The following is a 13,160-nucleotide window of genomic DNA, read 5'->3' as shown; positions in this document are numbered from 1 at the left end:
CGTATGTATTATATATATGTCTTCTAGAGTCACGCCCTTTTCCAAACACTTTAGAGACAGCCAAACCCTTTATGCAGCCTCCAAAGCAAAACAACAGTTGTTCTGATACCCTGAATTGACTCATTCGGTCAATGTACATGCTTAATGCCCTAACTGGACAGACCATGTTTAGAATCTTAGCCTCGTCCAACTCAAAAGGAGGAGGGAAGAATGCTTGTAGGGTAACAACCTGAGCCCTAAAGCGGTTTGCCAGCACTTTGGGCGCAATACCTTTCCTAGGCTTAAGGATGGCCTTTAACAGGTGTAGTCCGCATAGTCTGAACTCTTTACAGGATTTATCGACCGAAAGGCCTTCAAGTTCCCCTACACATTTTAGTGATACCAAAACAAGTAGCAGCACAGTCTCTAGTGAGAGTATGCATAAGTTTACCGCCTCTAGAGGCTTAAACAGGGGACCCATTACCACATGTAATACCATCGCTAAGTCCCAGACAGGGAGAGAAGCGGAACGAGAAGGTCTCAGACAATTCATACTATGCAAGAATCTACTGACCAGAGGGTCCTTGCCTACAGACAAGCCCTCAGTGAGGTCATAAGTAGCTGCTTTGGCAGCAACATATACTTTGAGCATGGATGGAGTGAGTCCTGCATTCAAACACTCTTGTATAAAATATAGTATCGTCTGCATAGGGCAATGTTTTGGGTCCTCACCCCAGGAGGAGCACCAATTAACAAAGAGTTGCAACTTTAAGGTATACAGCCGCCTCGGTGAGGGGGCCCTGGCCTGCAGTAAGGTATTTCACACTGGTTGCGACAACTCTATTGTGTCAGATAAGCCCTGGTCAGAGGTCAGACATCCAGTCTCCATAGCTCTTGCCGAGGATGCTAGACAGTGCCAAAAGTAAGTTGACCTGTCATCAAAGGATTTTCTCATTGGTGAGCATCTGGCAGCTCTACCATCTCTGGGAACCAGTGGCTGTTGGGCCATTCTGGTGTAACAAATAACACTGCTTCCTTGTCTACCCATATCTTGCATAACAGTTGAAGTAGCAAGTTGACCGGGGGAAAACACATATTTATGAGCTAAGGCATACAAGCCTAGGTGAGCTTGCATTGTCATGGAGTTCCAGAGGCGAAGATGTGTGGTCTCCAGGAGGCAAACAGACCCACTTGGGCTACCCCGAATATCTCACAAATCCTTTGAACATGGCGAGTGCCATGTCTTCACCAGCTGGTCATGCAGCTCAGGAAACAATGGCCCCGGTCAGCATCATACCTGATTATGCAGACTCTGTAAAAATCATTAATCCAAAATGGCATGGCCAAGAACCTTGTTCAACTCAGCTTCAGAAGAAGACATAGGTCTGTTTTCCACTGCTCAAGGCATACAAGTATCCTGCTTGTCCACTGTATACCACCTTAACCAAGTCTCAGCATCAGAGGCCTCCAGCGATATAGCATCACCTTCTTCGTCCTCACCGCCAAACTTGACCAAACCATGCGCATCATTCTCAGGGCACAGGTCATCACAGGCTATCCATACAGGAGAAGCCACTATATACAGAGAATTGGAGGTGCGTATAAAATTGGTGTGATAGTACAGGTTTTCAAAGTTCCACCCTCTGACGATTTCTCCCATAGCATCAGCTTCTGACACAGCATTGAAGTTACCTTCTTGAAATGTAAAATGTAGTTAAGTTTGTAGCGTCATTAGTTTTAGCTAATTACTCCCCAACACTGTTCCTTTTTTAAAGGGAAAATGTAGTTAAGTTTGTAGTGTCAGTAATTTTAGTTAGTTCCTTCCCAACACTGATTTACTTTTTGCTGATTGGCTAGCTATCCAATCAGGAAATTTCCAAATGCAAATCCCCTCAAAGACGCATTTCGAGACATATAGCAGCCTGATCACTTAAACCACCTCAAGATGGGGACTGAGACGTCTACAGGACGTAATTCAGCCAAGTGTAAATGCATCTGGCTGTTCAGGCTATAACTTTATATAACTTTGTATAAAAATTTATAATGTATATACATTTATACCTATGTATAACTTTACTCCTCCCAAACAGAGCTACTTCAGCATACAGATCAACAACAGCATACCCTTGGTTCAACTTAAAGGTTACAGCAAACTACAAAGCAGCTCCATATAATCAGCAAGCTCAATAAAATGAATTGAGCGCTGTGCACACAAAAATAAAATAAAGCACTATAAAAGGATAGTTTTACCCAAAAAATGAAAATGATGGCATAACTGATTATGACACTGTAAGTTTAAAAAGGGTGGGTATGATTTTCAGTGAATAATGATTTAAAGTTCGAGCTGTTCCTCACACAAAGCTATTATATAACTTCAGAAGACTTTCAATATAATGCACTAGTAATTATGCAGACTGATGTCATAGTGAATTCAATTCAAAACTAACAGTTGATGTAGAAAATGGATGGGGGGGAACGCATATTTGTTAGCTAAGGCGTACAAGCCTAGTGAAGCTTGCATTGTCATGGAGTTCCAGAGGCAACAGTGGCTACGTTTACGTGTACACCAATACACTGATTATTGCAATAATCAGAGTATAATAAATAATTAGATTAAGAAGTTTACATGATTTGGGCAAACCTCTTCAATCCTGTTCACATGCTACTTGCAAAAATGGTGCAAGAAACTACCATTTTACATGATGCTGTGAAGTAAGTTCAGCTTTGTCTAATTCGCAATGTTTTCAAACCTGTGCTTGAATGTAACATCATCCGTCTGCAGTACTGGCGCTGGTGCACTTTGGTCAGTGTGGAAGAAATGCAATTAAAGCATTTACATGCCAGTATAAAGTGATTAAAATAAGAGTACTCCACATATCTTACTGCGATTATCATTACTCTGATTATTAGAATATTCACAATATCATAATCGCAATATACTCTTTACATGAGCAACAGTTCAATCGCAGTATTTCCTTAATCGCATTGTAATCGCATTATAAGGGTGCATGTAAACTTAGTCAATGTGTGGTCCCTGGGGAGTTTTTAGCTGTTAAGGATGTAATACAGTGAAGAGAAATACATATTTTATTAACTCTACCTCTAAACGGCAACTCTAAGCCTACCCATCAGTGGACTAAAAATTAAATGTTAAAGGAGAAATGGAACCTCTGAATCGCAGTCGTCACGTATTATCCGAACACAATTACTTCTTGGTTTCAACATGGGATGCCAACCTGAGTCTCCCATGCTGCTGAACATTCAGAAGCAACATGAAAACTTCCCGTGAGATCATGTTGCATATGGACTATCCTTATGACACTTTATTGCTTATTTGTAATTTAAAAAAAGAGCAGCATGGAGAGTCTTCATAAAGTGTTTTGTATTCCACAGAAAAAGAAAATTAAACAGGTTTGGAATGACACAGGAATGAGTATTTTAATTTTTGAGTGAATTCTTCCTTTAAAACAATCATACGTCTTTGTGGTGTTCTTTTTGACCAGAGTGAAACCCAGGGGTGCAGCATCAGGGGCAGTGGTGGATCAGCAGTTAAGGCTCTGGGTTACTGATCAGAAGGTTGGGGGTTCAAGCCCCAGCACTGCCAAGATGCCACTGCTGGGCCCTTGAGCAAGGCCCTTGACCCTATCTGCTCTAGGGGCACTGTATCATGGCTGACCCTGTGCTCTGACCCCAGCTTAGCTGGGATACGTGAAAAAAAGAATTTCACTGTATATGTGCAAAATGTATAATGTGTGATATATAATTAAAAATAATATTATTATTATCATGCCTCTGCCAACCAGTAACTTTAGCAGTAAACTGAACGAACATACAAGCATTAAGCGGTAATCTACCATGGTCAGTGCACACTGCTTTTCATTAAGGACTACTGGGCAAACACAGTCAAAGCTAGGTTTACTGATATTTTTACACACTTCAGATCAATGAATAAAGCAAAACAAGGTTCCTTCAGGAAACTACAGTGCAACATTTAACATACATCCAAGCAGATGGGACACAAAGTAAATTATATCTGCATGGTAGTAAATGAAAACAGCTACAACAGTCAAATAATAATAACAATAATAATAATAAATTGACCATAAGACAGTATTTACAGTGAATATATGAGCCAAATATCAGCCTCTGGTGAAATCAAAGCTACAGAAGATTTTTGGATGTTAGATTTCAGGTTACATTGGCAACAGGAAGTTTCAAGCTCCTGCCTGCACTAATGCACAAAGCATTCACTGACTTTTAAGACTCACCACTTTCTTTGAAATCTGCCTTCCTATCCTGGTACAAGGGTTCTAGGACTCTGAATAGATTCATTCTGTGTAAAAATGTGGCCATAGGGGATCTATGTGAGTCGTTGGAAAATAAGCCAATGTCTCTTTAAAATGCTCTCACATAGCCATTGAGCCACTAATCTCCTTTACTGGGAAAACAATTGACAACTTACAGCATTTGCATCCTCCAGCGGGTAACCAGGGTAACCCCTCTGACATCACAAAAACAGAGCAGCTTCCCTCCAAGAGCATCCATTCTATGGATATGGTCATTTATGTTTTTGTTGTTTCAAACTCGCCCAGCATGAATGCTCTGGTTTTCGGACATTGCACCACATTCTTTAAAGGCTGCTTATTGATGTTGTGGCTAATTTGGAGGTTTGTTTTTGTCTTGTTTTAGCCAGAACATGCAAGCAAAAGACACATTTCGATTGCAAACTCATCTCTGGCTGTCTATGTTGAAAAGTACTCAATTATGATTTCTAAACCTATATAGAAACACAACGTGATGTCGTTCATTCCAATTCTAACTAACGCTCCTCTGTCAACAACAACTTGAGTTTATATTGCATGTACAAATCGATTTGCCATTACCAAAGTTAAAGTTTACATGTGGATAGATCCAGAATAAACTTTCATTTCATTAAATTTATCCTACATCACAGAATGGCAAAATAACAGTGTTGTAAGATAACTAACAATAGTGGAAATTTTATATATATATATATATATATATATATATATATATATATATATATATATATATATATGTGTGTGTGTGTGTGTGTGTGTGTGTGTGTGTGTGTGTAATGCCTTTGATCCTATTTATGTTTCCAAACACAAAATGTTATGAAGACCACATCATCACCATAAATAATGCATAAAACACTAACAGATTTTTTAAGTTCAGATTACCCTTCTGAAAAAGGGTAATCTGTTTTTTTTTAAACCAGCCTAAAGTGGCTTAGCAAAGATGGGAGACCAGCAAAACAAGTCAAGTAAATTTTCTTTGTATAGCGCTTTTCACAAAACACACGATTCAAAAGCAGCTTTACAAAAAATTATACAGTAACATAAAATAATGCTGTGATGTCTTAAAGTCCTCATTGTGTAGTTTAAATGAATAATGTGATTGAAAATCACGACTTAAAAAATATTGTCTTTAACACCTAAAGGCTGGTTTACAGTAAGTTGATATTTATAGCAGGGCAGGCATAATTTTATAGTTTTCTCATCTCAAAGAATGGTAGTTTCAAATAGAGATTGACGTTCTCTAATACAGAACACTGAATGGTGTGGTGAGATCGTAAAGGAAGACAGTAAACAACAGAGCATAGAAAGTGTAAACAGACCTCTTATTGTGTGGCATGAAAGCTAATCTCTCTCTCTCTCTTAGGCTATCGATGCCACTCCACATACATTCCTTCACTCCTGCTTTCTGTTCACTGGGATCCTTTTCATAAGTAAGGGATAATGTATACAATTAGCTGGTAATTATCACAAAGTAAATGCCAACAGGGTGATCAGGACCTTGAATTTAAGTGGAGGGCTCTTGTGTGAAGGGGTTTATTTTGTGATTATGACCATTTGCCTGCACATTATCCCATTTATAACATTTAGCAAATAAACAAATAAATGGACATGACACATTTATGTGAGTTGTGAAGAAATATAAAAAAGAGAAAATTTCATACAAATATATGAAAAAGGTGATAAAAGAGACATACAACTAGCACAGTTATGTATGAAATCAGTTGCCTAGGACAACTGTCTAGTATACAGTTTAGCAGTCATAATACAAAATTGTCACATGGCTCTCTGGAATACTTGATTCTAATTGGTCAATTGCACCATCCAGTGGTCTAATACTACTGAAAACTGACCGCACGTCTGGAGATAAAGTAATATTTAAGCGGTCACCGCAGTATTGCAAGTGATCCTTCCTACCTACACGTATCACTCTGCTATCTTTACAAGTAAGCTAATAAAATAATTTAAACTCAAATCAATATATTATATAATATTATATTATACAATATTACATTTCATGTCCATTTATTTATATACTTGACTTATTAGTTGTGTAGTATGCAGGATAATGAGCTGTCAGATGGTCATTTTCTTAACATAAACACCAATCCGACACAAACCAGAGGTGGAATTCAGCTGTTTCTAGAGACTGTAGTCTCTTCTCACATACTAACATACTGAAATGTTTCAAATGTAATCATTACTTCATGTCAATTTAATTATTTATTTAGGAAGTAGCCATGTAATAAGCAGGATGATATCAGCAAGCCAGTCATTAACACAAAATAAAATGCTTCAGGGTGATACAAGTCCTGACCACCCTGTTGGAATTTATTTTGTGTTAATGGCAGGCTGATTTTACATTTTTGCTTACATATTTGCAAAAGCCACAATTGTCCAATAACAAGTAATTCAGAGAGCCACGTAATAAGCATCTTTATATACTTCCCTTTGTAAATGTGTTGCCTTTGTAAGTGCAGTAACCTAAAGACACAATTCTTAGTCATGAGCAAAAGCTAACCACCAGCTGGAAGAACATTAGCTCAATTGACCTGCAGCAGCACAAACTTTGCAGCTCAGTTACAAAACAGACTTTTGCAGCAATTTTGGAAAGCAATCCAAGGATTTGGGTGGAGAATCCCTAGCTATATGATGTAGCTGAGTGAGTTAGTAAAACCTGGATCTCATAAAGTTGTAAGCAAGGAGAGAGGTGGGTTCTCTCTCAGCCTATCAACTTCAACTATCTGTTCTTGTGGTGGACATTTACCATCTCCTTTTATTTTCCAAGGAAGAAAGAAAGATCCTGGAGCCTTCATAAGGATACCACTGCAGGTGAATGACACGGCAGGAACTCTTGGACACAATCCCTTTTTAAAATACCTTTTTTAATGGCATACTGTATGTATGTAGAGTTTTAATGGTATTAAGATGACTAATAAAGTATAATGATATATAGTTTTTTGTCTGTTTGATGATATGTTGAGATTACTGTGTGTGTATTGTATATATGGATTTGGTTTAGAAAATGATTTGAAATTTGGACATTTACTAAAGTGTGGCTTATTCTGGACTCAACAATCAAGACTCAAACTATCGGATGGTTGGTTTTTAGGTTGTTAAATGCACTTTCCAAGTAAAAGATACAATTTATTCAATTTATTGAAGAAAAAAAAAATTGTAATATTTAGGTGAGTCCCACATTTTGTGTGGAACCCTGTTACTGCAGGATCTAAAGAAATCCACAGAACTGTGATATCCTTTGGACCCTTTCTACAGTAGGCAGGATATTTATTAACTTATTTTTTGTGTTTATATAATTTTTATTGCTACAGAATAACTAGCAATAAAATAGTTTTAAACTGTATTTAGGCATGTTGCAAATTTTGATAACATGGTAATCAACAAAAATGGAAATGGAAATTAAAAAAGCTCATATAAAATATTACGTTTGACCTTCTGAGGTGGACGACCAACATTTTCTGAAGGTTAAGCACCTATTATTTGATGACACTTTGTTGAAATTTAGTTTTCACAATTTCACATTGAATTTTGTCCTCTATTTATGGAAAGTGCCTAAAGCAAGTGCATCACTCTCTCAAAAAAAAGAAAAATGCTGTTAAACACTAGAAAGAAGAACAGGAGGGTATTTAATCTATAAGAAGCAGCATGCCATAGAATGAAGGCGTTACTCATACCTGAGGGTCAGACAGGCGAGAGATGTCAGGGTACAGGTAGAACTTAATTCCATTAGCAGCACCAGGCAGCGTGATTCCTCGCAGAAGAAGGATCAACAGCATGAAATACGGAAAGGTTGCAGTGACATACACCACCTGCAGAAGAAAAACAAGGCTTATGATCTATCATTCTTTTCTCTATCACACTACTGATCGACCGATATGGGTTTTTTAATGGCCGATGCCGATATCCAGTGTGCGGTGTGGCCGATAGGCCGATACAATCGATATATCACACAATTTAATATAGTAAATAACAAAAAAATAAAATTGCTAAAAAATGTATAAACTCTTAATATTTAGCACAATATTTTCTCAATTTCACACAAAACTTTAACTTTGTAAAAAAGAATCTAAAAAAAATTATATTGTATTGTATTTTAAAATGGTAGATAGCAGCTTTCTGTTTAGTCATCAAATTTTAGTAATTTTATTTGCCCATGATGTTAATATATTAGGAAGAAGGAAATAACAGTACACAGAGTAGTCCAGCAACCATGAATGGCATGACCACATTAGCAAAAAAAAATGTCTCAAAAAATACAGAATCAAACAAATTGTACACACAGTGCATAGTGAATATGACATTTACTTATAGCGCGTGGGAAGCGCTATATGTGCTCGTGCAGATCCAGCACTAGCAGCAATCTCCTGACAGTTTAAACAGCCTGGATCGCCTGCTTGGATTGTCATGGAGGAACTTTTGACCCTGATACTGAAGTTTTTGATCGTGGCTGATAGAATACGTGCTTCAGAGGAAGATATTACTGTAGATGAGCGCTCGACGGGAAGAAAACTCCAGAAATTTTTTTTCGTGAGGTTCGTGAATTACATCTGTTTAAACGAGATATCTGCATATTTGCAGACGATGTACTGTAATAGAATTTTTATTGATATTTTCCTTTTATCATTAGAAAAGAAAGTTAAAATTAACAGGAAACTGTTGAGGAGAGACTGTTAGAATACATGCTTCAGAGGAAGATATATGAGCGCTCCACAGGATGCTGGATCTGCTGAAGTTGTTTGAGGTTGGTTTATTACATCTGTTTAAACGAGACGTGCATATTTGCAGACGGTATATGATATTAGTTGTATCAATATTTGCCATTTTATCATTAGACAAGACAGTTAAAAGTTATAGGGAGGAAAGAGAGGGAGAATGAAACAGGTGAGCACTTTAACATAATGAGCTCAAACGTGTCTGCCGTGACTCTGATATGCGGACCGTTTACATGAGACTGTGTTGCACATTACTATTACTATTATTGTAGTAACACGATGGCATGTAACAACAAAATTAACCATGACTGGTTGTTTACATGACTCAGTCACTTCAAATGCAAGCAGGCGATTCTCAGAGCCCTCAAGAAACAAATCAGTCAAACAGGAAAATGTATCGGCCGATGCATGTATCGGCCGATTATTAAAAAAATTCTGAATATTGGCCAATTTATCAGCCACACTGATGCTGCTATTAAGGTTCACGGTCATAGTGCCACCAACTGCCAGCAGGAAGTATGGCAGTTTTAACAGACTTTGAAATAGCCCTCGTGTTTACATGAATTGCTTCAAAATTCTTTAGAATAATGTCAAGACACTGCTGATGTAAAGGGATATTTGATATCTTAAATACTGTTGCCATGGCAACGCATTAATTGCATTAATTTAATTAAAGCTTTCATGAATTACTCTGTAGCGTCCCCTTTAAAATGGGCGTGTAAGATGGCCTCTGTAGCACCCCCATTTTCACCCAGAATCACCAAACTTGGTACATATATAGTTCTCACCAAGCCAGACAACTTTCATTATTATAGTCATTAGCTCCTCTCAGGAAGTGTCTCATATCTTCAGTGTACAATGTGTGATTTAGATCAAAATTGAGATGTATGTTTAGTCTTGGGGGCTAATCACATGGATGTGACTATTTTGGGTCACAGTCATAGCACCGCCACCTGGCAGCAGGAAGTGTGGCTCTTATAACAGACTTTAAAATTGTCTTCTTATATTGACTCAAATTGCTTCAAAATTGTTTAGAATAATGTCAAATGCATGTGTGCACCTTGCATTGTTTCCCAAAAGCCACCGGGTGGAAATGGACCAGCTGTGCTTGGGCCTGTCATCGCTGATTGCAGCTATATTTATTATTCTTATTATTCTTTTCAAGGTTTTCGGTACTTTTGGGGTACTTAACATGCGTGAAAACTCTTGTTTTTTGTTTTGCAATTTTGCACACACATCAGAGTCATCTGCCATTAGGGCTGGGTGAAGTTTCCTCTGTAGCACCCCCTCGAAAATGGAAATGTAAAGGGGGCTCTGTAGCACACCCATTTTCACCTACAGTGACCAAAATTGGTACATATATAGATCTCATCAAGCCGAAAAACTTTCATACTCACAGTCATAAGCTCCGCCCAACAGGAAGTCGGCCATTTTGGATTTTCTGAAAATTGCAGGTTCTGAACTTTTAAATACTCTTCCTAGGGGATTCATGTGACTGGCACCAAATTTGTGCAACATCAAGCCAAGATATTGTAGATGCTAAATTGTGAATGGATTTTTGATATTTTGAATGGTGTTGCCACGGCAAAGCAATAAATTTATGGCCAAAAATGGGAAACAGGAAGTGCCTTATATCTTCTGTGTGCATTGTGTGATTTTGATGAACATTCAGCTGTATGTTTGGTAATGGGGGCTGATCACATTGATGCGGCTATTATGGGTCACGGTCATAGCGCCACCAACTGGCAGCAGGAAGTATGGCACTTTTAATAGACTTTGAAATAGCCCTCTTGTGTTTATATGAATTGCTTCAAAATCTCTTTAGAATGATGTCAAGACACTGCTAAAGTAAAATTGTAAAGGAATATTTGATATATTAAATACTGTTACCATGGCAACACATTAATTGTTATTATTCCTTTCTTCTTATATTTGGGTGTTTTTGAGGCACTTGGCATGCTTAAAATTTCATAAAATTTTTCACACACATCAGAGTCGTCGGCCATTAGGACTGGACATAGGTTCACACATGGCCGTGTGGGGGGGGGGGGGCTCTGTAGTGACCCCTTTAATATGGGCATGTAATGGGGTCTCTGTAGCACCCCCATTTTCACCTACAGTCACCAGACTTGGTACATATATTGTTCTCATCAAGCTGAACAACTTTCATACTTACAGTCATTAGCTCACCCAGCAGAAAGTCAGCCATTTTGGATTTTCTGAAATTCGAGGCTCTGAACTTTTAAATACTCCTCCTAGGGGATTCATGTGACTGGCACCAAATTTGTGCAACATCATGCCAAGATATTGTAGATGCTAAATTGCAAATAGATTTTTGACATTTTGAATGGTGTCACCATGGCGAAGCAATACATTTATGGAGAAAAATTATAAACAGGAATTGCCTTATATCCTGTGTGTGCATTTTTGATGAAAATTCAGCTGTATGTTTGGTAATGGGGCTGATCACATGGATGCGGCTATTATGGGTCACGGTTATAGTGCCACCAACTGGCAGCAGGAAGTATGGCACTTTTAACAGACTTTGAAATAGACCTCTTATATTTACCCAAATTGCTTCAAAATTGTTTAGAACAAAGTCAAATGCCAAATGAATTTGTCCACCTTGCATATTTTTCTGAAAGCCACTGGGTGGAAATAGACCCATGGTGCTTGGGCCCGTCATCGCTGCTTGCAGCTATATTATTTCTTTAAATTGTATATAATAATGATATGAGCTGTCAATGTTTGATAATGTGTTCAATTTACAAGTAATAACATTAAGTTTACAATAATTTGTATAACAAGTGCTCCAATTGTACTGTCACTTTAAGAGTTTAATTTGCATCTCACAGACTCACACAGGTGTTTCTGTTCATTCATTAACGAGAGAGAAATTTCGGGGTTTTTAGTGCATCCATGCTATTTGTGGTTAAAATTAATAGTTCATATTACTTTTTATCTGACTGTAAAGAACAGAGAGGATATTAAAAGACACATTATTCAATAAAAGTGGAGTGGGTGATCTCATCTTTGATGGATACATATTACACAAAAGAAATGGCCCGTTTTAATTTCAAGCACTTTTCAACAAAACAAGGCTATTTTCCAGGTATTCCAGTACTTACATTTCTAAAAGCAAAATTCAGACACTTTAAGCACTTCAAGGACCTAGTTTGATCTCTGTAAATAGTGTAGAAAAAATTGCAGTAGGGGTAAAATCAAGTGATAAAGAGATAATGATGTTTGACGGGTCATTTCATTTATGATCCCATGGACAGAAAACAATGTTTCAAATTTCGAAATTATTCTATATAAATTATTCGACATTATTCTTTGAAATTTCTCTTTTTGCATTCCACAGGAAAAGAATACAGCATACGGATTTGGAATGACATAAGGGTGAGTAAAAAAATGACAGAATTTCCATTTTGGGGTTAAAAATCCTTTAAAATTAAGTTACATGTAATGGGTCAAACCCTGTAGTCTGTGGTTGTCTTCTGTTGACAATGTAACTTAATACATGATATGATTGTACCCTCCTTTGTGAATGTCAATGATGTGCAAATTAACTATCTTACTTGTATACCTTGTAGTAAAAAGGTTTAAGTAAATGAAGCAGTGCTCTTAACGTGAAGGGTATAAGGAATGCTCTGAGGGTCTGCCAGATGGGGCAGGTACTCTTCCCAAAGGCATAATTGGATACAGATTGAAAGATTGATTCTCAAGGGGAGGAAGACATGCAGCTTTGAGCTAGAGATTTTGATGGAAAAAAGACTCAACAGCACAACATTCCAACCAGCGTAAGAGCTTTATCTCCCAAGACACATGGAGATTTGATCCCACAGTGTGATCATACCAACAGCATTTGAACATCACAGCTCAATTCTTCTCCACGTTCTAGAACGTAAAATGTTTTTGCAAAAAGCCATTCACGGGTCAAAGAAATGAGTTCAACATTTTGAAGCTCTTTCAGTAGTGTGAACAAAACCGCCCTTGGGGGTGGCACTAGGTTCTTGTTCCTCTGGCATCCAGTCAAGACCATATGAGGACAAGACAGTGTTTGGATACAAAAGCTTCTACACTGTTTCCCTCTAGAAGGAGCCCAACTGGGTTGTGTTGGCAGTGT

The 13,160-nt window shown here is 37.8% G+C and overlaps 1 protein-coding gene across 1 annotated transcript in view; it reads right to left on the bottom strand.

The window, feature by feature from the left end:
* The window catches only part of LOC127428203 (sodium- and chloride-dependent GABA transporter 3-like), an 80,845-nt gene that overhangs the window by 39,113 nt on the left and 28,572 nt on the right, over window positions 1-13,160 (bottom strand). Inside the window, exon 7 of the mRNA XM_051676386.1 lies at window positions 7,994-8,128. Within this exon, the coding sequence (XP_051532346.1) occupies window positions 7,994-8,128 (135 nt within the window). The remainder of the gene's footprint in view (window positions 1-7,993; window positions 8,129-13,160) is intronic.

The sequence above is a fragment of the Myxocyprinus asiaticus genome, chromosome 37 (genome assembly GCF_019703515.2).
Source record: "Myxocyprinus asiaticus isolate MX2 ecotype Aquarium Trade chromosome 37, UBuf_Myxa_2, whole genome shotgun sequence".
In the NCBI taxonomy this organism is placed as follows: domain Eukaryota; kingdom Metazoa; phylum Chordata; class Actinopteri; order Cypriniformes; family Catostomidae; genus Myxocyprinus; species Myxocyprinus asiaticus.
The sequence above is the reverse complement of the archived record's forward strand: the minus strand, read 5'-3'. Positions and strand labels throughout refer to the sequence as shown.